This window comes from Oncorhynchus mykiss, chromosome 12, assembly GCF_013265735.2.
Source record: "Oncorhynchus mykiss isolate Arlee chromosome 12, USDA_OmykA_1.1, whole genome shotgun sequence".
Lineage (NCBI taxonomy): Eukaryota > Metazoa > Chordata > Actinopteri > Salmoniformes > Salmonidae > Oncorhynchus > Oncorhynchus mykiss.
The window spans coordinates 32,802,063-32,826,685 of record NC_048576.1 but is presented as its reverse complement, the minus strand read 5'-3'; the positions used below and the strand labels follow the sequence as shown (position 1 = coordinate 32,826,685).

The window sequence follows — 24,623 nt, the reverse complement described above, 5'->3', positions numbered from 1 at the left end:
GAGCACTTTTGTAACTTCACATTTCGTTTTGCGATTTATTGCTTTCTTTGAGTTTCACTTCAATATAAAGAGGATGGAACCATACCACACTGCATCTTGGTCCACTCATTATAACGATCGTGACATGTTTGGAATAGTTGAATTGCCCTATCTATCTTGTAGCGTATAGTCATTAACAAAACGGCCTTGCTGTAGGGCGCTGTCCATTGTGCTGATACTGCACAGCTGAATTCAAAAGCACTCAATTATCTCAGAGTCTCAGCATTTGAACTTTATGTTTATTGTGGTAAAGCGTGATTATATAAGCAGAATTCAATATAATTCCAATGCAAGAAGCCCCCAAAACATTACCCCCTCACAGACCCCCCTTTATCCTGGCGCTGGGTCTGATTTTATTATCCTCTAAATCATCATCATGGTTTTAGGATATTTGTCCTGTGAACTATTCTCATGTCACTGAATGACGGCTCATTTTGTCATTTCACCAACAAAAATGGGGGGTCGATGAGAATATTCCAGAAGCTTACACAGATAAGGAAAATTATGTTTGGCAACTGTGTGTTTGTTAGTATGTACGTGTGTGAGCTTGTGTGCATGGATGAAAGTGAAGACGTCTGGATGGCTACAGCAGCTGCTGGAGTCAGATAGTATAAAGTTCCTCTTCCCTAGTGCTTCCTCTCTCCAGTTTATATAGGCCGCACAGCCCGCTGGCCGGGTGAGAGAGAGGCACAGAGCTTTTATAACCCTAACCTGCAGTCTGGGCATGCACTACCTGCACCAGCCAGCACCGGAGAAGAGATGGCTTTTGTATGGAGAGGTGGAACATCATTATGCAGTACGCGGGACACCATTATTAGCCCCATTACACACAATGACAGCCAGGCATTCATTCTCTTTTACCTGCTTTTTAAAACGACCAATAAATAATGAGAGGCCCCAGCTAGCAGCGTTAGAGAAATAGGGAAAAGGTAATTACGGGCTTGGCCGCCATTTGTCAAAATTATTTTATAATCTCGGGTCGCAAGGAGAATTTTTGCTTAGTTAATTGTAGACGTAACCATTGAACATAAATTCCCATTAGGAATCAATTTGTTACCCTCCGCAGCCTGTGACCCCACCCCCTCCCTGGCTGGTTGGATGGCTGTTGGGCTTGTTTTGACCAGCATGGTTAGTCGAGCTACCATAGTAGTTTATTAGAATGGAATCCAATAAGCTTCACATACACTGCTTTATTGTTACTTGGTCATGCATATGTAGTACAGTAAGCTCACGGTTTATCCAATAATTTATGCCTCTAAATATCCATGTTATGACACTAATACACAAGCTGCCTGACTCGGCCTGGGCTGTGCTGGGGCTGGCCACCCAAACAGAAAGAAAGAAAGAAAGAAAGAAAGAAAGAAAGAAAGAAAGAAAGAAAGAAAGAAAGAAAAAAAAAAAAAAGAGTGATTGTTTCGGGTTGAGACGGCATGGCATGGCTGTAGGATCTATGACTCACAGGTACCATGTTGCCTGGCCCCCACAGACAACTCTAATTGCTTTACATCTGTACAAAGGTTTTTTCTAATCGGGCCTTCTGCCTCCATTTGTCTTGCTTTCAGTCTCCTAGTGAACGGCCTTAATTGATCTTAGTGGGGCTTTTTCTCACCAGCTTGCTCCCGGGCTTGAGCTAGGAAAACTCTGCACCCTCTCAGAGGGGCGTGGACAGGAAGTCAATACTTTCTTTTACCTTTAACACTTTAATTAATGTTTTCCTGGGAGGGGGAGGAGGGAGCTCTGTGAATAGAGGTCTCTAGCGGCCAATCGACAGTTGCTAAGACAACCCTCTCTTCTTCTTGGTTTCCAGTTAGAACGTAGAATTTCACGAAGGCTTGTTTGTGTGAGGGTCTATGAGTGGGTGTAGGTGGCGGTGTGTTGCTCTCTTTTAGAAAAATATTGCTTTGAGAGACATGAGTGATAAGTAAAGTTTATCGGTATCCTATATCTCTTAATTCATGAATTCACTCTTAATTCATTCCTTAATTCCTAATTATCTGAGGATATTAGGCTGGTTTTAAACAGGCAGCCCAATTGTGATTTTTGTTTTCCACTAATTGGTCTTTTGACCAATCAGATCAGCTCTGAAAAAGATATGATGTTAAAATATACAGTGCCTTGCGAAAGTATTCGGCCCCCTTGAACTTTGCGACCTTTTGCCACATTTCAGGCTTCAAACATAAAGATATAAAACTGTATTTTTTTGTGAAGAATCAACAACAAGTGGGACACAATCATGAAGTGGAACGACATTTATTGGATATTTCAAACTTTTTTAACAAATCAAAAACTGAAAAATTGGCCGTGCAAAATTATTCAGCCCCTTTACTTTCATGGCAGCAAACTCTCTCCAGAAGTTCAGTGAGGATCTCTGAATGATCCAATGTTGACCTAAATGACTAATGATGATAAATACAATCCACCTGTGTGTAATCAAGTCTCCGTATAAATGCACCTGCACTGTGATAGTCTCAGAGGTCCGTTAAAAGCGCAGAGAGCATCATGAAGAACAAGGAACACACCAGGCAGGTCCGAGATACTGTTGTGAAGAAGTTTAAAGCCGGATTTGGATACAAAAAGATTTCCCAAGCTTTAAACATCCCAAGGAGCACTGTGCAAGCGATAATATTGAAATGGAAGGAGTATCAGACCACTGCAAATCTACCAAGACCTGGCCGTCCCTCTAAACTTTCAGCTCATACAAGGAGAAGACTGATCAGAGATGCAGCCAAGAGGCCCATGATCACTCTGGATGAACTGCAGAGATCTACAGCTGAGGTGGGAGACTCTGTCCATAGGACAACAATCAGTCGTATATTGCACAAATCTGGCCTTTATGGAAGAGTGGCAAGAAGAAAGCCATTTCTTAAAGATATCCATAAAAAGTGTTGTTTAAAGTTTGCCACAAGCCACCTGGGAGACACACCAAACATGTGGAAGAAGGTGCTCTGGTCAGATGAAACCAAAATTGAACTTTTTGGCAACAATGCAAAACGTTATGTTTGGCGTAAAAGCAACACAGCTGAACTCACCATCCCCACTGTCAAACATGGTGGTGGCAGCATCATGGTTTGGGCCTGCTTTTCTTCAGCAGGGACAGGGAAGATGGTTAAAATTGATGGGAAGATGGATGGAGCCAAATACAGGACCATTCTGGAAGAAAACCTGATGGAGTCTGCAAAAGACCTGAGACTGGGACGGAGATTTGTCTTCCAACAAGACAATGATCCAAAACATAAAGCAAAATCTACAATGGAATGGTTCAAAAATAAACATATCCAGGTGTTAGAATGGCCAAGTCAAAGTCCAGACCTGAATCCAATCGAGAATCTGTGGAAAGAACTGAAAACTGCTGTTCACAAATGCTCTCCATCCAACCTCACTGAGCTCGAGCTGTTTTGCAAGGAGGAATGGGAAAAAATTTCAGTCTCTCGATGTGCAAAACTGATAGAGACATACCCCAAGCGACTTACAGCTGTAATCGCAGCAAAAGGTGGCGCTACAAAGTATTAACTTAAGGGGGCTGAATAATTTTGCACGCCCAATTTTTCAGTTTTTGATTTGTTAAAAAAGTTTGAAATATCCAATAATGTCGTTCCACTTCATGATTGTGTCCCACTTGTTGTTGATTCTTCACAAAAAAATACAGTTTTATATCTTTATGTTTGAAGCCTGAAATGTGGCAAAAGGTCGCAAAGTTCAAGGGGGCCGAATACTTTCGCAAGGCACTGTATAATGTGATTTGTCAAAAGACCAATTAGTGGAAAAAATATCTGAATTGGTCTGCCTGTGTAAACGCAGCCTATGTAGGGAAAGAGTACTGGCTTATTCCCACATGTGTCTTTTATTGGTGTTCAGGGCTTGGCAGTGACACTGTATCTGTACAAACAGCAGATGAGATAAGCCCATAATTTTGGGTTGACATGTTTGCATTTGTTTGCTCTGCAAGAGTATGTTTTCATCAACACATTAGAGAACCATACAGCGTGTGAGCACATTGCTTTCCAATGAGCTTTTCCAAATTCATAACGTGATTTGGAAGATGGCTTATGTCAGTTGTCAGAAAGCATTGCTTCCAATTAGTTATTCCAAATTCATATCATGGAAGATAGCTTTCATTCGTTGTTAAGAAAGCAACACCAGTTACTGTTTGCCTTCAGTAGAAGTGCAGCTGTGGTTCCTGGGATGTAGACTTGTGACCCCGCCCTCTGCCTCTTTATCTTTCTGCCCTGCTCACACTTGTCTTTGCACAGCGATAACATCTTAAGTACACTGCTCATTGAGCCACACTCCACATCTTTTTTCTCAGATAGCAGTCATTTCCTGTTTATAAACCAACCCACAACCACCTCTTAAATACAAGCATATACACAGCCCCTGTCTGTGTAACCACAGAGTGGAGGAGTCTACTGGACCAGCAACAGAGGTTGTAAACCTCTCTGTCTTGACACAGCTAATCAGCTGCTCCTGCAAGCTGTGTTTGCTCATAAACGCTTATGTTTGTATTGAAACTAGCTCGTTATAGGAACACATCCATTACTCATAAACCTGCTCCAGGAGCCCTATGAGTGTAAAAAGTGGAATATCACATCAATTCATTGAACAATGACTTCAATATAGCCATGGTAGCTTGTGAGTGAGTGACTGTGAGCAACACAGTGAGGGCCTGCTGCCGTCAGCCATCCGGGGGCCTGTGGAAGTCTGTCTGTGGATGTCTTTGACGCGGAGGGCTGTGCTCCCTCCCTGTGTTACCCGCTGAATGACTGATGGAGCTGGGCTGCCAGGACTTAAATAGCATCTCTAAGCGTCCAGCTGCTCCCCGCCACGCTCCACTTCTCCCCAGATGGCTCCGAGACGTTCCAGCAGCCCTCCGGAGGACCCGGCCGCTCATGAGGAAAGTGTTATGGAGTGGCTCTCAGAAGCACCAGGGAGGACCCCTCCCCCCTCCACCCCCGGGCCCTGCGCCCAAACCAGGGGAGGGCCGCCCAGCCCTGCCGCCGGCCTGTGCAGCCTCACCGGCCAACTCAATGGGGGACAGCAGATGGCTGTTGCTGCAGCATGGGCCAGCAGGCTGAGGCTCTACACCCCGGAGGAGGCCTGGAGAGACAGAGAGAGCACATGCCACGCCTGACCTGGGACGCCACAGATAGCTCCCTGGAGGAGCGCTCCTCTCATTGGCTTGGAGCAGGCTGCTCTGCTCTCATTGGCCCAAAGCAGATGACCAGCAAAGCCTGGCCCACACTAATCCGCCGAAATGGCCTGGAGAAATGTTTTTGTTATATTATCCCTACATGAACATCTTAAATAAGTGTGCTGTTTTCTCAACTTTAAAAATTCATGCCAACCCTGTGTTTGTATTGGCAGAACAAAGCGAATTCAGTCATTGAGATTTCCTAGAAAACAGTTGGTGTTAATATATTGTGTGTCTGCTGAAATGTAGAACCTCAGAGCAACAGTCCCTGACCTTGTGCTATGTGTTAAAGCAGGGATATTCAACCGGGGTTCCACAGACGAGCTGCAGGGGGTCCGCCAAAACATATGAAGGGGATTTTCTCCTATTTTAAAGTAGAAACGAGAGGAATATCTTCCTTCTATTGATGTCACATTTATTTCTTAACTCCTAATATTGAGCAAATTACACTCATAGGAGCTAATTACTCTCAGTGGAGTATTTGACATAGGCTTTGACAAAGTACCAGCCAGTACCAGTCATGGCAAGTGCCTCTGGCTTCTAGTAAGCTTTCTTGACTGGCATATACATTCTTGCCAAAACATGGCTAACCTTTTTTTGGAAAAAGGCTATGTAAGAGTTTACACTTTCTCTTCCAATTATAATATAGGGAGGTCAAAATAATGAAAACGATCAACCAAATCTAATCATGTAAAATGTTGATTATTTATATTTGCCATTATCATTCACCTAATGATAAGACAAGATGTTAACATATGATGGTGGTACCCTGGGTCTCAGGTTTGCCTGGACAGAGGTCCCTGGGCAAGAAAAAGTTTAAGTCTCTGTGTTAAAGTGATGGATTGGCCACTCCCAAACAGTCAGTTTTACGCTGCAGGACATTGACAGGGCTTTTGTTTTCTGCTTTGGCATTACTCTAGCATATAGAAAAGTAATTTACACACAAACTCATATACAGTGCCTTGCGAAAGTATTCGGCCCCCTTGAACTTTGCAACCTTTTGCCACATTTCAGGCTTCAAACATAAAGATATAAAACTGTATTTTTTTGTGAAGAATCAACAACAAGTGGGACACAATCATGAAGTGGAACGACATTTATTGGATATTTCAAACTTTTTTAACAAATCAAAAACTGAAAAATTGGGCGTGCAAAATTATTCAGCCCCCTTAAGTTAATACTTTGTAGCGCCACCTTTTGCTGCGATTACAGCTGTAAGTCGCTTGGGGTATGTCTCTATCAGTTTTGCACATCGAGAGACGGACATTTTTTCCCATTCCTCCTTGCAAAACAGCTCGAGCTCAGTGAGGTTGGATGGAGAGCATTTGTGAACAGCAGTTTTCAGTTCTTTCCACAGATTCTCGATTGGATTCAGGTCTGGACTTTGACTCGGCCATTCTAACACCTGGATATGTTTATTTTTGAACCATTCCATTGTAGATTTTGCTTTATGTTTTGGATCATTGTCTTGTTGGAAGACAAATCTCCGTCCCAGTCTCAGGTCTTTTGCAGACTCCATCAGGTTTTCTTCCAGAATGGTCCTGTATTTGGCTCCATCCATCTTCCCATCAATTTTAACCATCTTCCCTGTCCCTGCTGAAGAAAAGCAGGCCCAAACCATGATGCTGCCACCACCATGTTTGACAGTGGGGATGGTGTGTTCAAGGTGATGAGCTGTGTTGCTTTTACGCCAAACATAACGTTTTGCATTGTTGCCAAAAAGTTCAATTTTGGTTTCATCTGACCAGAGCACCTTCTTCCACATGTTTGGTGTGTCTCCCAGGTGGCTTGTGGCAAACTTTAAACGACACTTTTTATGGATATCTTTAAGAAATGGCTTTCTTCTTGCCACTCTTCCATAAAGGCCAGATTTGTGCAATATACGACTGATTGTTGTCCTGATTGTTGTCCTGATTGTTGTCCTCCCACCTCAGCTGTAGATCTCTGCAGTTCATCCAGAGTGATCATTGGCCTCTTTGCTGCATCTCTGATCAGTCTTCCCCTTGTATGAGCTGAAAGTTTAGAGGGACGGCCAGGTCTTGGTAGATTTGCAGTGGTCTGATACTCCTTCCATTTCAATATTATCGCTTGCACAGTGCTCCTTGGAATGTTTAAAGCTTGGGAAATCTTTTTGTATCCAAATCCGGCTTTAAACTTCTTCACAACAGTATCTCGGACCTGCCTGGTGTGTTCCTTGTTCTTCATGATGCTCTCTGCGCATTTAACGGACCTCTGAGACTATCACAGTGCAGGTGCATTTATACGGAGACTTGATTACACACAGGTGGATTGTATTTATCATCATTAGTCATTTAGGTCAACATTGGATCATTCAGAGATCCTCACTGAACTTCTGGAGAGAGTTTGCTGCACTGAAAGTAAAGGGGCTGAATAATTTTGCACGCCCAATTTTTCAGTTTTTGATTTGTTAAAAAAGTTTGAAATATCCAATAAATGTCGTTCCACTTCATGATTGTGCACCACTTGTTGTTGATTCTTCACAAAAAAATACAGTTTTATATATTTATGTTTGAAGCCTGAAATGTGGCAAAAGGTCGCAAAGTTCAAGGGGGCCGAATACTTTCGCAAGGCACTGTACATAAACTCTCACATACGTCTACATATACAGACAAATCATATACACGAACACACTCACATACTTCTACATATACACACAGTTGTTTAAATAATACATATTTGACATTAAGAAGTGGTGGGATTAGATCAAACATTTGTGGAAAGTTATGACCCACATTGGTGACGTTTTGGTTTGAGAACAGAATGATATAATGTTAACCTACAGAACCTTCTACAGCAGACATGGAGATGTTTCTAATTTTAGGTATCAGCTGACGAGATACAGGATGTGTTGTTATAGTCAGTAGAATAATGCAGTTAACTTTGTGTTTAGTTGATGTTAGATCTTTATGATGGCCTATACAGGATGTCCAATTTCCCCTCAGCTCCTCATACCATACCCTGTACTTCTTTGTCTTCCTCTCTCTCTCCCTCTCTATGTCTGTCTGTCTGTCTACCTCTCTCTCTCTCTCTCTCTCTCTCTCTTTCTCTCTCTCTCTCTCTCTCTCTCTCTCTCAATTCAATTCAAGGGCTTTATTGGCATGGGAAACATGTGTTAACATTGCCAAAGCAAGTGAGGTAGATAATATATAAAGTGAAATAAACAATAAAAATTAACAGTAAACATTACACATACAGAAGTTTCAAAACAATAAAGACATTACAAATGTCATATTATATATACAGTGTTTTAACAATGTACAAATGGTAAAGGACACAAGATAAAATAAATAAGCATAAATATGGGTTGTATTTACAATGGTGTGTGTTCTTCACTGGTTGCCCTTTTCTCGTGGCAACAGGTCACAAATCTTGCTGCTGTGATGGCACACTGTGGAATTTCACCCAGTAGATATGGGAGTTTATCAAAATTGAATTTGTTTTCAAATTCTTTGTGGATCTGTGTAATCTGAGGGAAATATGTGTCTCTAATATGGTCATACATTGGGCAGGAGGTTAGGAAGTGCAGCTCAGTTTCCACCTCATTTTGTGGGCAGTGTGCACATAGCCTGTCTTCTCTTGAGAGCCATGTCTGCCTACGGCGGCCTTTCTCAATAGCAAGGCTATGCTCACTGAGTCTGTACATAGTCAAAGCTTTCCTTAATTTTGGGTCAGTCACACTCTCTCTCTCTCGCTCTCTCTCTCATACACACTCAGTCTCTCTCTGTGTGGGATCTGGCCAGGGAGTGTATTTAAGAGTGAGTGTGTGTGTGTGTGTGTGTGTGTGTGTGTGTGTGTGTGTGTGTGTGTGTGTGTGTGTGTGTGTGTGTGCGCGTGTGTGTGTGCACGTGCGAGTGCGTGTGCATTTGCATGTATCTGTGTGCCAGAGGGATGGAGGCCCACCATTTCTCCCAGTAGGGGGGCCTTGCTCCACTGTCCCCCACTGTTATCCTTGCCCTGACAGGAAACATGCATCACACCGGGGCCCCTAATGCGAAACACATTTCACCACAACCTGATCAAAGCTGGGCTGTCCAGACAACAAAGTGTTCCTAAATGCCATGTTTTGACCATATAATTGGAGGGTAATTATGGCTGACAAAACACTCCAAACACTCCCTCCCAGCCATCAGCCTCTCCTTCTTTCTCTCTCACTCCTCTCTCTCATCATTCCTCTCTCTCTTCCCTCTCTCTCCCTCTCTCTCTCCCCCCGCTTCTCTGAGAGAGGCCAGACTAAGCTAGGTTAGGTTGTCATAGTAGTATGCAGCAGAATATATGTGTGCTGAGTCGGCTAGAAAGCCCACACAACGAAGCTAGTTTTTATTGGAGCATGCACTGTCACACACAGACTAACAAACACACATTGGACAGTGGTAGCCAGTGGCCTAGAATAACACCACAAAGCCACATGAGGGAGGAATATGATCTGCTGTGCTGACTGATCCTCTCCAACTGACAGGACTACTGGATCCCCAAAGACCACTTCTGCCCCCCAGACACTGTGCTCTGACAGATTTACCCCACTCTCTGTTGTTTCTGACAACACACGGTAAAAGGATGGAGTTTAGTAGAGTTCCTATTCCTCTGTGACCTGAAACAGCTTTAAGGGGAGCTGGACTAGTAAATCAGTAAAGCCGCTGAGAGACGTTGGACAAACAGAACTAAGCAGTCAACCATATCTAACAATTTGACGGGGAAAGGAACATGTGGTGGCCAGATAAAGGCATAGTTTTGGCACAGTTGATATACAGTAGGTATAACCATACATGTCGACTTTAACCTTACATTAAAACATTATGCCAACAAGACATTTCAGATAAAGTACATTGAGACTAAGTTGGTTAACGGAAAATAGGTCAAAGGATTGGCGTTTGTTTACTACAGATGTATGAACACTTGGATTTCCATAGCGGCTAGTGTGTTGTTCAGTAAAATGGGTTTGCCCCAGTTCGCTAGGCAAGCCCAGCGTCATGTGTGGTCGTGGGTAGCTCTGTCTTTCAAAGAACTGAAGTCGACTCCCGATCTGTGACAATCACTATGACAACTAGAGCCTAGGGGACTGCACTCTGCGTTTCCCCACTGTAGGCCCAACACCAGTTAAAAAGAGATGGACCCACCACTGCACAAACACTGGAAACCATCTGAGTTCAGAAAGGAAGGACTACTGGAAAACATATTTGGGGGCTCAAAATGAATTTGAATGAAAATAGAATGTAATAATAGAATGTTTCACAACCCCAAGATGCCCCAATCCTTATCAAGTGGAACTGTACTGTTAATGGTGTTTGGAAGTTGAGGAAATAAACAGAAAAGTTAAGCGTATTAAAATCCTGACCCTTTTTAGCAGCCTGGTTTATCTAGGTCCAGCTCTATGTGTTCCCTTCAGGGGTTCTCCTCCAGTTGAAGTCTAATTTACCAAAGTTTCCAGCTGTTGTCCAACAGCGGCTTGTTGACATGGATTTGGAATAGCATGGTAGGGCTCCAGCCTCTTAGCACGCCATTCACTGCCATCGGCCCAAGCCAGCCCTTTCTGTCAGCCCAACATGGAAATGTCTTTCTGTCAGCCCAACATGGAAATGTGTTTCTCTCAGCCCAACATGGAAATGTCTTTCTGTCAGCCCAACATGGAAATGTCTTTCTGTCAGCCCAACATGGAAATGTCTTTCTGTCAGCCCAACATGGAAATTTCTTTCTGTCTCAGCCCAACATGGAAATGTCTTTCTGTCAGCCCAACATGGAAATGTCTTTCTGTCAGCCCAACATGGAAATGTCTTTCTGTCAGCCCAACATGGAAATGTCTTTCTGTCAGCCCAACATGGAAATGTCTTTCTGTCAGCCCAACATGGAAATTTCTTTCTGTCTCAGCCCAACATGGAAATGTCTTTCTGTCAGCCCAACATGGAAATGTCTTTCTGTCAGCCCAACATGGAAATTACATTAGGGCTACCCCTACTATTTTTCCTCTTCTTGGTTTACTTGTATTTCTTTGATCCTCTGCCTTCTTTCACAAGGACGATGGTATTGTATTTATCTTAGCTGTTTTCCGGTTACCTAATAAAAGGTAGCACGCTCTCTCATCTTTTTGAATTGCACTGTCAAGCAAACAGACTCCTCTCCCCTTAACCCTCCACACGTGTGTCCAGGGAGAGGTAGAGGTGTTTGATGGACTGAGACGCCGGCATGGCTGCTGGTCCATAATGGGTCTGTTTATATGGGAGTTGGGATGTCAGATGGTTGGGACGCGGACCGCTGCCCTCCACCCGCCTGCTCCCATGCTCCTCCACTTAGCATGCTAATTAATCCAATCCAGAGGGCGGTGTCACTCATCCTGACCAGCACTATGCCACCTCCCTCCATCCCTCCCTTCGCCAGGGACGATCCCACTGGGCTCATCCCACTTTAATTGACCACGTTTTTCATGAGCGCACGCTGTCCCCAGTTCCCCAGGATTACGTTAGAGCCCGGTAATTCACCCAGCACGCCACCACCATGGGCACCGGGAGAGAGAGAGGAGGGTGAGATGGTCGGGGAGACGGAGGAACGTATACATGTACAAAACAAACAAACAGACAGAGTGTTTATGAGGAGGAGGTGAAGGCAGGGGATCATTAGCAAAGGAAGGAGAGCTGGCGTTGGGTGCGTTTGATCTCTCTAATGGAAGAGCAAATGTAATTTAGCACGCTGCAAGTAATTTGTTTTAACAGTAAGGACGAGTTCCTTTTAATATAATTTCGCCTTGCATCATTCTTTTATATTAAATATTTTTATTTTGTACAAAGTGGATCTTTTACAAGCCTGCCGGCTCAAAGTCTAGCGCGCTGGCGGCAGCTTGACAACAACTAATGTTTATTCATCTTTGCTTGTTTGTATGTGGTGTAGACACAATCTTGGCAGAGTAACTCGACTGTGGCTTTTATTTGACTACGTCCTACATAATAAGGCTACTCTGATGTGCAGCGTGACAGCTACCTAATCACAATATAAAAGTAACAAATCAGTGTGTTTTGCCATTGGTAGTCTTATTGTTGTAAAGGCACATTTACATGGCTGCATCTGCTTGGGTGTGTTACAGTATGTCCTCCAGAAACAGACTCCTCCACCAACCAATAAAATATATGCTACCAAAGTACTACAGTTAATACTACACATCTGTACTCTACTGCACCTTACTGTGGGGAATGGTATAAATAATAGGAGTATGATTAATATGGCATCATTTATTTACTTGAGGGATATTTTTTTCCTCACACAATGTTTCCTAACTTACTCTTTCATATTAATGTTCTAAATGGCGTGTTTCAAGTCATCCCACACAGTAGGATGAAGGCTGCTCTGTTTCCCCTCGGTGCTACTCACTGAAGTTTATCTTGGCCTGTCAGGGAGCTGTCTGCTAATTGCTGCTGCAGTTCCGCCCATGGGATAGGAAAGCCTCCTCCTGCATGGAACCAGCGAGCCACCCAGGCAACTGGGCTGCTGTGTGGGTAAGAGATGAGCTGGAATCAGATTGAGAGGCCTGTACTAGTCTAGCGCCTAGTGCCGCTGCTGCTCTGAGCTGCCTTATCCTGCGTGGTTGCATCGCACCGCATGGAGGTTGAGCGCACATTCTTATTGGTCAGAGCTGTGGCTTATACAATCCTCTCACAGTGGATGTTAGATTAGGCTCCTCTGAGCATGTCTGAGCATGTGCAGAAGAGCAGCCATCTTGGATAAGGCTACAAAGAGGGAGCACCCTGTCACTTGGCTTGTAGTGTTGCTGAGGATTGTAGCACCATCATGTCATCATAATAGAGTGCAAAAGATTTGATATTAGAGATGTGATATAATGGTTTAAGCAATGCTGAATTTGTGGTTGAAAAATAATGTATATGCTGTAGGCTATAGAAGATTAATACAGAGTACATTTAGGACAAATGTGTAATATAGGAGGGAGAGTCTCTGCATGCACGTCGCCCCATCTGTGCTGCGATTCCTTCAAATATTCCAATATCACAGTTATTAAGAAAAAAACTTCCAACCTCCCCAAAGGAGCTTTGCTACAAGCAATTTCCCCGTGAAAAAAGCAGCAGCTGTATTTGTTCTAATGTGAATTGCAGTGAGGGAGTTGTGCTAGCCTATTGTGTGTCTCAGCTGTGTACTTGGCAGGGACTGTCTGTGGGGCTGTTAGCATTGACAGCTAGCTAGCGCTCTTCCTCTCCTCTTTATGGATCGGAGTGGAGGCAGATTGTTGGCAGAACAGGAGAGCCTCTCAGACTGGTGTCAGCTGGCTGGTGCTCCGCTCATCTTCTGAGCCTCCTCTTCCGTTCTTCCTGTTCTTTAATAGAACCAGGCATATAGAGGATCTTTGTGGAGCCCGTAATGATACCTGGAGAATATACACACACACACACACTCACACACACTATGGACTGCTGATTGTTATCTGTGTCAGCTGCATGGGATAGAGGCTCTGCGGCTGCAATGATGATGGAAATCCACAGACGTCATTTTAAGCTGGCGGTATGAATATTATTGGTTCGTATTCCAGGCCTTGGCTAATGACGAGGAAAATTCCCTAATAAAAACTTGATGTGATGGGCAACGACCCACAGGGTAACGAGTGACGGTGAAAGTTAATAGTGTGCCGTCAGGTGTGAGGAGCTAAGTGATTAGAGGCCTGCCAGACAGAGCACCTAATCCCACCCTCAGCTCTGTGAGGGGGGAGGTGGGGGCAGAATAGGAAGTACGCACAGGGTTAAAATGTGAATTTTGCCTACAACAATTAAATATCTAATTAAAAATGGTTGTCCACATTTACCTTTCCTCAGCCAACAACACGAGTAACCAACAGCAAAGTCAGACAACCCCATAGTAGAATAGTTTACCTTTTCAATTGATCACCTTGTCGCATTCTATGCAAGAAAAAATACTTGAGATGCTTTCAAATTGCAAGTGCAACAGGGCTAGAATGCATGCCCAGTCATTGCACAACATTTCTTAATGCAGTATTAGAAAAAACAAACATTTTAAAGCTGTTTTAATGGCCTCTGTTAAAAACGGAGGATCACAGCTTTGTATTCCACCTACATTTATTTCTCAACTCCAAACTGCACCAATTTACTACCAGAGTTTTTAGCAACAGTTATTTTGGCGAATTAGAGCTAAATGTAACACGACTGTTACATTTAGCAACCGCTTTTCACAGCATTTTATGTTTCATTTCAAAATAAAAATACATATTTAACCTTTATTTAACCAGGAAAAGCCCATTGAGACCAAGAGTCTCTTTTTCAAGGGAGACCTGGCCAAGAAGGCAGCAACAATCAATACATTACAGAATTAAAACATACAACAATACAATACAACAACACGATCCAGCATAAAAAAAAGCATTTACATCAAAAAGTCTCCCATCAAAATGTTAAATTCATTCAGTGGATTATTCCATGCCTCTGGTGCACAAGAAGAGAAGGCAGTCTTGCCTAATACTGTAAATGTCCTGGGGACTTAAAGTAGCAACCACCTAGCAGACCGGGTATGGTAACTGCTGGTGGTGAAGGAGACCAGACTACAGAGATAAAAAGGGAGTTTACCCAAAAGGGCTTTGTAGATGAACACATACAAATGTAGCTTTCTGCGCATATAAATATAAAATGGTCCAACCTACCATTTGGTAGAGTGACTTGGGTGAGTGACTTGGCATTTATATTAAAGTGCAAGGATGCATGATAAACAGAATCCAGTCTCTGTAAGACTGAGGAGGCTGCATGCATATACAACAAGTCACCATAATCAATTACAGAGAGAAAAGTGTCCTGAACAATATTCTTTCTAGCCATAAGCGGGATTGAAGCTTCATTACGAAAATGAAAACCCAATATCAATTTAAGCTTTGTCACAAGATTATCCACATGAACTTTAAAGGACAATTTGTCATCCAACCAAATACCTATGTATTTGTAGGATGACACCTTTTTAATGGATAAGCCACCAGATGTGACCATGCTAAACTTCTCTGGCAGAGTTCTAGCTCTGGTAAAGGTCTTTAGTTTAGTTTTTTGTACATTCAAGACCAGTTTGAGGCCATAAAGGGAGGCCTGCAGTGACTGAAAACAGTCTGGAGCTCTTCAACAGCCTGAACCAGAGAAGGAGCACATGAGTATATGACTGTATCATCTGCATATAGATGTAACCTTGCTGGTTGCATCCCATTTCCCAAATTATAATTTTTTTTGAGAACAACACAGGAGCTTAAATGGAACCCTGGGGCACACCTCTATTCATCTCAAGAAAGCTAGACATGTGATTGTCAGTATATGCACATTGTTCTGTCAGAAAAATAGTTCCTTAACCAATTTCTTGCCCCTTCACTGAGTCTAGCTAGCAACAATTCATGGTCAACGGAATCAAAGGCCTTTGATGAATCTACAAACAGAGCAGAACAATGTTGCTTTTTATCAAGTGCATTAATGATGTTTGCCACGGCCATAGCTGCAGTTGTGGTGCTGTGCTCCCGATCTAAAGCCAGACTGAACCCTGCTCAGTATGTTCTTTTCAATTAAGAAGTGTTTTAACTGTGAGTTCACTATGGATTCATAGACTTTGGCCAGGACAGGGAGTTTAGAGATAGGACGATAGTTATTAGCATCTGAGGGACTCCACCCTTCAGTAGTGGGAGGACATAAGCTGATTTCCAAATGCTGGGTATGGAATTGGTCAAGAGACTCAAGTTGAAAATGTGAGCCACAGGTTCAGTAATAATACCAGCTTCTATCTTTAAGAGGTAGGGTTTGCGTGCAGTAACAGGATAAAATATAATTTGCCAATGACTTCAAACCAAAGACTTCCGATTAACTGAATTGTACATATATATTTTTTAACTATACCTTTTTTAATTAGCATATCCTTCTAGTCAGATTTAGTCAGATGCATTCTATTATAAGTTGAAGTCTTTATACATGAACCTGAACACATGCCGCAAATGAGGCTGATATTGACATAATCACAGTATGCATGTGACCTCTGTCTGTGTGTTAGAATAGATTGCTGCAGTAAAGATGCCAACTGACATCAATGCTAATTAATGTATGCCATGTGTGCACTAATTAAAATTTACACCAAGTGGACCTGTCTCAGGGGATGTGCTAAAATGGCGCAAACAATAAATTTTGATGTATGTAATTGTCTCAAAATCCTTCCATTCAGCTTTGATTAAGCCAGCGTCTGCTTGGCGCCCCAACTCCCCAACTAGGTTACGTTGGACAAGACAGGAAAACGGGGTGCAGGTGTGATGCTGTGTGTGTGCGTGTGTGTTTGTGCATGTGTGTGTGTTTGTGCGTGTGTGTCTGAGTGTGTGTCTGTGTGTGTGTGTTTCTATTTAAATCCTTTAACCTTCAGTAAACGCTTCCCACCTTGAGGCACCCCCTACACACCTCACCGCACCACCCTTCCCCACACCGTGACTGAGAGAACCATGTTGAGATGCCTCTTCACTCTGAGATGTTGAACTTGGAGTTTGTGTGTAACAGATGGATTTGTTGCCTGCTGATAGAGAAGCGGAGTGCCCTCCACCTCCCCTCCTCCCCCTCCCAGTCCCTGGTAGGGTGGGCGGGCGGGGGCTGGCAGGCGGGGCCCACCCCTGTAGATCAGCTGAGTGCTGTGCCCTGCGGCACCATCTGTCTGTGCCAAGCACCACTTCAGGGCTCTGTCGGCACATCTGCTGAGGAGAGCAGCTTAACTGACAAGTTATTTTAAAGAATGACACCACCTCCTCCCGACATGCACGCAGATACCAACACACACACGTGCACCCACAGACACACGTCTACACCTTCTCTACCCCCGCAGCCCATCTTTTTACCCCAGGCGAAATATGTCTGTGTATGGTGTGTGTGTGTGTATGATTCCCCTTTGCAAAGAGGTGCCTGGCCTTTCAAGCATTCATCTTTTACACTTCTGAGCTAACACCTCCAAATGGAATCCCTTTACACACACACAGATCCCGCTCTCTAATTTGCCATTATTGGTGTTGTTCTAATGTAAACCATAAGAGATTAACCAATATAGACATAATAATAAAAAATAACCTCATCCAAGAAAGTTCTCTCTCTCTCGAATGCTCTTTCAATAAGCCTGGGCAGATTCCAGAGGAAAACAACTTTAAAGGAATGCGCCTAATATTGCACTCTCGGGTATTGAAACTAGAGGTCATAGACTATAAAGCTCTTATTATTTTATAGAGGGTGATTTTTTTTTCACCCTCTCTCCATCCCTCCTCTATTCCAATGTGTTCAGTTCGCGGTCAAAATGAATGTTGTCTGGATAAAGTTGTACATTTGAAAGAAAATTGCTTTCAGATGTTGGCCTGCTGCAATTGGATAGGGGTGGACGGGCGGGCGGGCGGGCGGGCGGGCGGGCAGGCAGGCAGGCGATCTGGCGAGTAGATCAGGCCTGGTTATATTGGGCCAGACAGCAGACAGCTCCTCCCTCTCCGTTCTCTCCCTCTGACGGGAGGGACACACTTGGCCAGTGGAGGAGACGTTAGCCTTATGTCACAGACTGTCTGAAGCACTCCAGCTAGTAGGGGTGGTTGTCATTTTTTCTCCATACTTTATATGACAGCTAGACATCAAGCAGATGCTGGGGAAATTAGCTGTTAGATGCCATAGTTACAGACCTTGGCTTTATTTTAATGACCCACCCTAGTCAGACATGTCATGTTGAATTTCCTTCCATTTGGGAACCCAGTGTTTTTGTAAAACTGTCATTTTAAGAATATATTGTCGGGGAAATGCAAGGTTTTTCAATGTTTTTTCTGGATTAGGAACATGGAGATAAAATTACCTGAGGTCTGGGTTTATTTTAAATGCATTCCACCTTGATCCCTTTAGCGTGATTCGCTAGTGCAGTTGGTATCATTTAGCTGTTAATGTAAGTATGTGAAACAAATTAGCCTGATTTAGATTAAGAGTTATTAGCATAAATAATGTTTACCGGTATATTGTGCCCTTCAGTTCACACCCAATATTCCTCTGAGTTAGAAGCTAAAGTTACAGTTGGGCTTTGTCATTGAGAACTATGGTAGCCTAATGGCCAGGGTACCTGGAGGAAGTGGATGTTTGATTTGATTTGCACAGGCCTTTGGTGTGTCTGTCTGGAGAGGCCTGTCTGACTGGACAGTATATCTGCTTCCTATCTCCAAGACGGATGGCCCAGTGTCCTGTTGTCGACAATGAGAAAAACTCTCTTTCTCTTCCTTCCTTTCTCTCCCTTATTTCCTCTCTCTTTCTCTCTGTCGGAAGTGAAGGTATTATCATAATAGTTAGACATTTGAATTAGCAATCCACTCTCTCAATTTTATTTTGATAGAAACTAATTTGTAAGTCTGTCCTGTTGGCCCAGTCTGCTCCAGTCCTCAGTCCTGACTGTGATCCATGTGTTGTAAACCCTGAGCTCATCAGTCTCCCCCTACTACCAGGGTGGATTTGCCATTTTCTGTTCCTCAGCTCACAGTGGTGGTACTTGGACAGGGACAGACTGGCAGGCTGGCAGACTGTGCCCTGCGTGGGCATGGGGATGTGAGAATGAGCATGGCACGGATCCCTGCCATCTTCACCACCATCACCTCTATTCCCTGTGAATAACACGCCAGTGCCCAGCCCAGTGGTAGGCCCGGCACACCGCCATATTGTGGGAGGGAGGCATGAGGAGGGAGGGAGGCAGGGAGTTAAGGGGAGGGAGGAGCGGGGAGGCGCAGGCCCGGACTCAGACGCCTCCATGGCAGGCAGGCTTCCCTTCCGCTCTGCTCTGCAGGGAGGAGCGCGGGGCTCGAAGATGGCAATCAAGCCTTGATTTGCCAACACATTTCCAATGATTAAAATGTAATTAGCACAAGCGAGCGCCTCCTCCCTAGCTAATTTCCATGCACACTGTGACAGGCAGGCGGTCGGCGGCGTCCGGGCCCCAGCAGCAGATGGAAGAGCAGGCAGCGGGAGGGGAAAAAACCATTTTGCCATGCGACTGTTTGCATCAGAAAACCATCAGGACGCGCAGCTTTACTCTGGGAGGGACCAAAAAGGAAGAGGAGCCCTTGACAGCGGCACATCAAAGTGGCACCGTCTGAGATGACTCTGGCAATGGCTTTTCACGTTTCAAGTTTTAATGTCACATGCACAAGTACAGTGAAATGCCTTTCTTGCAAACTCAAAACCAAACAATGCAATAATCATTAACAATATAATACTAGAAAAAAACTAACGAAAAATAAGAAACATGAAATACACAAAGTAAGTAAGTAAGCATACTGTATACAGGAAATACATAAAAAGTCAGTTCCAATACCATATTTTTTTGCGGGGATACTGGAGTGATGGAGGTAGATATGTAAGGTGACTAGGTAACAGGATAGAAGATAAACAGAGTATCAGCAGCTTGTATGTGAGTGGGTGTACGTGTATGTAGAGTCAGTATAAATGTATGTGCATATTATGTGAGTGAGCAAATGATGGAGTGAGTGTTTGTGTGTGTGTTGGAGTGACAGTGTGTGTGAGTATGTTGTGCCCTGTGAGTGTGCATAGAGACAAAATCCTGAAATAAAAGGTCAATAAGATACAAGGTAAACTCGGTCCGTGTAGCTATTTTGATAGCTATATATCAGTCGTATTGCTTGGGGATAGAAGATGTTCAAGAGCCTGTTGGTGTCAGACCTGATGCACCGGCACCTCTTGCCGTGCGGCAGCAGAGAAAACCGTCTATGGCTTGGGTGATTTTCCGGACCTTCTTTAAACACCGCCTGATATAGAGGTCCTTGATGGCAGGGAGCATGACCCCAGTGATGTACTGTGCTGTCCGCCTGCCATCCTTCATGCTGCTGTCCCACTAGCTTCCAGGTGGGCAGGCAGACAGACAGGCCTTTCTATTTATCCTTTATTCAACCAGGAAGTCCCTCAGCTTTAACCCCTTCAGTGATTCTGCAGGAAATGTGGCCCAGGACGATAACCATCCCCAGTCCTCAGCTCCACTGGCCCTTTAAATGAAGCAGATATCAACGGTACTGTCATAAATTCTAGGGTCATGGACAGTGACCAGCGGCACCTCGGGCTAATACCAGACTAGGGATGGCATGGCACAATGCCCATCCATGTTGAAGAAGTTGACATTTGATAGAATATTAGATCAGAGGCTAGTGCTGATGTTAGAGATGTGAAATTAGAATAAACCCCCTTCAGCATGCCTCTCTGAATGGTTGTTGAGGAATGATATTTATTTGATTGACGTAGCATCTGTCTGCATTTGATAAACAGTGCATTTGGAACCACAGATTCCATGATTTCAGATTCTATGCCTAAACGTTTTGTATCTCAGTAGATACAGTACACTCCATGGCGTGCATCTCTCTCACACATCTCTGTTTGATGTGGTGGGCAAGACTCCTTATGACAATAGTTGTTTCTGTTGGGGAGTTTGGCAGAGCCAGACACAGACAGACACTGCTGTTGCTTATGAGAGGAGAGCAGAGCAGAGCTAGCTGAATCATTGACAATTCAGGACATCTCTCCTCATGTTCCCTGTCTGTTCTCTGTCTCCTATGTCTATTGGGCTGATATTACTCTCAGCTGGAGTCTACAGAGGCTTACGGACACAGAATAATTTTCTCCTACTCTGAGTCCGATATAAACAACAGCCTTGATGCTTGGACACATTGTAGGGAATGTGTAAGTGCACTCAGCCAAATGGAGGGGTGGAGGTGGTGGGAGAAGGGGTCATGGAGGGGCAGTCGGGGTAATCAGAGGTTCACCGGATACAGGGCAACATCAACAGCTCTTAGCGCTGAGGGTAATGTTTGACAATCCTCTGTTACTTAACCTATACACTGAGGTCTGGGGACTGGGTTATACAGTATAATGCTAGGGCTGTGTGAATACCACTGGGCCTGGCTAGAGTATTGCTTTCTAGGGCTGCTGCCCTCCTGTTTTTTTTTTCCATATTCATGCCCTAGTTTTTTTTGTTTTCCTTCTGAAATAGTTTCTGTTATTTCTCCTATTTACAGTACTGTTTTTATATTGCACTAGATTTCACTGCTTTTGCTAGTATACTGTACCTACTCCTTTTCATGAGCAATCATCATTTAAAACCCTTTCAAATACTTATAATGTACACTGAACAAAAATAGAAACACAACATGCAACAATTTCAATGTTTTTACTGAGTTACAGTTCATATAAGGAAATGTCAAATTCCATACATGATGTTGGAGGCCGCTTATATTAAAGAAATGAACATTCAATTCTCTGGCAACAGCGCTGGTGGACATTCCTGCAGTCAGCATGCCAATTGCACACTCCCTCAAAACATCTGTGGCATTGTGTTGTGTGACAAAACTGCACATTTTAGCTTGGCCTTTTATTGTCCCCAGCAAAAGGTGCTGTTTAATCAGCTTCTTGATAAGCCACGTCTGTCAGGTGGATGGATTACCTTGGCAAAGGAGAAATGCTCACTAACAGGGATGTAAACAAATTTGTGCTCAACATTTTAGAGAAATAAGCTTTTTGTGCATACGGAACATTTCTGGGATCTTTTATTTCAGCTAATGAAACATGGGACCAAGACTTTACACCGTTGCGTTTATATGTTTTTCAGTATAGAATAATGTAATATAATAATGAAATAAAATGCCTACCTGTCATGTCTGTAATCATCCAACTTTCAAATGTGCAACCATAACAGTACTGTAGTTGAGATGTGTCATAATCTGTGGCTCACAGTGATACTATCCAGCTCTCTACTGTGCCTCTGTATTTCAACATGGGACTCAGTATATGGAAAAGAACACAGTAGAATTGCCAATGATGGTGCTCCTCTCTCCGAGTCACACTGCATAACTGCATATTAACGCACCATGATCACTAATCAGTGACTGACGGCTCCCTATGTCAGAGATGTTTTTATCTTTTTAGTGTTATTATTTTGGGTTGCTTTTCCCTGTGTAGTGCAGTGAGTGTGAGGGAGCGTGGCGTCTTGTGCTTAAAGGACGTACAAATTGCCTGCCCTTGCCTGTCAGTCTTGATCTCAGGCTTTCTTACTTTGCTCATTATAAAGGTATTTCCATTTTATTACGTTTTCTCTTTTTCCTCTCTCCCACTCCCTTTGTACGGCGGAGAAATTAGCATACCTCTATTCTCGGGGAAAGAAGTAATGACAGCAATTTATTTTTCTCTTCTCTTCCCCCACTAGCTGTGTGAGTCTCGTGTAGTGGCACCTGCAGAAGCGACAGGCGAAGAGATGAGAAGCGAAAGAGAGCAGTTGATTAAATCATCATCAAGTCGCGCCGCTAGAAAGTCAATTCTGCTCGCCGTCTACAATGATATCCTTTTATCTTAAAGTAATGAGCTATGGCACTTTTGCATCGGGTAATACGATGACTTCTATTAGCGTGTTCCATTTGCTCCACAAGCAAGGCCAAGTCATTCCAGCCTGCTTCTATCTCGGCAATCAGAGCAATTGGCTGCACAGGCAGGCAGAGGAATGGAAGGGGGGAAGAAAAGAAACAAGAGAAAGAACGAAAGACAGAAAGCCTGGAGGCGTTTTTTATGGATCACAACACAGTGGAAAAAAAGAAATGTCCCCATTATTTGAACTCCTCGCCTGCCTGTCTGCTCTGCTTGGTGTGCTCTGCACAGAGACTGTAGGGACTAATGAGTCCTGGGTCACATTACTCTCGTCACAGTCTGAAGGCTTAAACACATGGAAGTAGTTCAGACAGTAATACAACTCATCATATCCTGTCTGCTCTTGCATTAACTCTGTGTGGGAGTCTGTTGCTCTGTACCGTGCCGTGAGAGATGCGCCGACAGACCCCTTTATTCACTTACTGGAGTAAATATATACACGTAGTTACAGTTAGCATGCATGGTTTGTAGAACATGCATTGTTGTATGTAATAGCGTACATTAGCCTTGTTTATGTTTCCAGCTGACAGGCTATGTAGCCTACATTTGGCTGTTGGCTTGGCTCTCTGTGTACTGTGTATTAACGCAGGGGGGAAGGAAGGAGTGATAGAGAGAGAGTGTTTTCTCAGTGCGTTTATTGCCTCTGCATAATTTATGAGGTGCTGGAGCTGACCGTCATGGCAGTGTGCCGGGGGCTGGCCCCTGGGGCTGTGTGGTACAGGCCCGAAAATTGGATGCCCTGCTCCTGCTGAGCTCACAGTGCAGTGCGGGCTCCTCTCCCTCTCCACTGGTCGAGTCAGCCAGGGGAATACAGAGCCAGAGGCCCAGCCTGCCTTCTACCTTTGAACTCAGCAGGCAGCAGGGATCCGGCTCAACAGAAAATAAAAAATAAAAAGCACCAGGCTTAGGCAGGCAGGGGCCCGGCCCCCACCGTGGCCTGGCTCCCAGCGCTGTCAGTCAATCACCCCATACTGTGCTGGCACAGGGATAAACCCTCTGTGCTTTAATCGACACTACCCCCCCCCCCCCCCCCGCTTCACACACAAACACGCACACACACACACACACACACACCCAGTGCCTTCTTCATTACCGACTCCAGTGCCTCCCCGCTCCTCGGCCATATGCACAACTTCGAGGGCCGCCGGCCGCCCAGCATCCCGCTAATTAGTTGATAAAGAATTAAGTGAACCTTGAAATTGAAATTGGGGAAGAAAAACTGAAATCCAACCTTTCTGTTTCTCTTTTTTCTCCTTCCTTCCATCCTGCTCCTCAACCATTTATATACAAAAAATAAGAAAAAATAGACCTACATTCCAGAAAATTGTAATTCCAGTGCTCCTTGTCCTTTGAGACTCCAGCTCCAGAATGTTTTGTTCTGATTCTTAATAAGAACGACCAGATGCTTGCATGAGATATTTTGTGGGCCCTTTTGTTTCATATTCTGGTCCATGTCTCCGCTAAACAGTATAATGGACTGGCCTAATGACATTTGCCCATTGAATATGATGGAAATACTATTCTGTACTGAGGTCTCCATTAAAGACCTGATAAGATGTGCTGTGTGACAAGGTACATTAGATTATGTACACTCACATTTGAATGAAATCAAATAAAAAGAAGGGCGAGGGACTTTGTAATTAAAGACACGGTAGATGCCTAGTTATTCTAACCATGTTACTCTTTTATCTTACAGTGTGACAGTGAGAGCGACCAGGAACACAAGGTAAGACTCCATTTTAGTGTTTACCTTTCTCTACGCAGCCATTTCTTCCTTCTTGCAACTTTATTTTATTTTTTATTTTATTTCACCTTTATTTAACCAGGTAGGCCAGTTGAGAACAAGTTCTCATTTACAACTGCGACCTGGCCAAGATAAAGCAAAGCAGTGCGACAAAAACAACAACACAGAGTTACACATAAACAAACGTACAGTCAATAACACAACAGGAAAA

The 24,623-nt window shown here is 43.8% G+C and overlaps 1 protein-coding gene across 7 annotated transcripts in view; it reads left to right on the top strand.

Annotated features, from left to right (window-relative positions):
- The window catches only part of LOC110537471 (autism susceptibility gene 2 protein), a 489,908-nt gene that overhangs the window by 319,959 nt on the left and 145,326 nt on the right, over positions 1–24,623 (top strand). For all 7 annotated transcript variants that reach the window (XM_021623538.2, XM_021623539.2, XM_021623533.2 and 4 more), the window contains one exon: positions 24,365–24,394. In XM_021623538.2, coding sequence (XP_021479213.1) covers positions 24,365–24,394 — 30 coding nt within the window. The remainder of the gene's footprint in view (positions 1–24,364; positions 24,395–24,623) is intronic.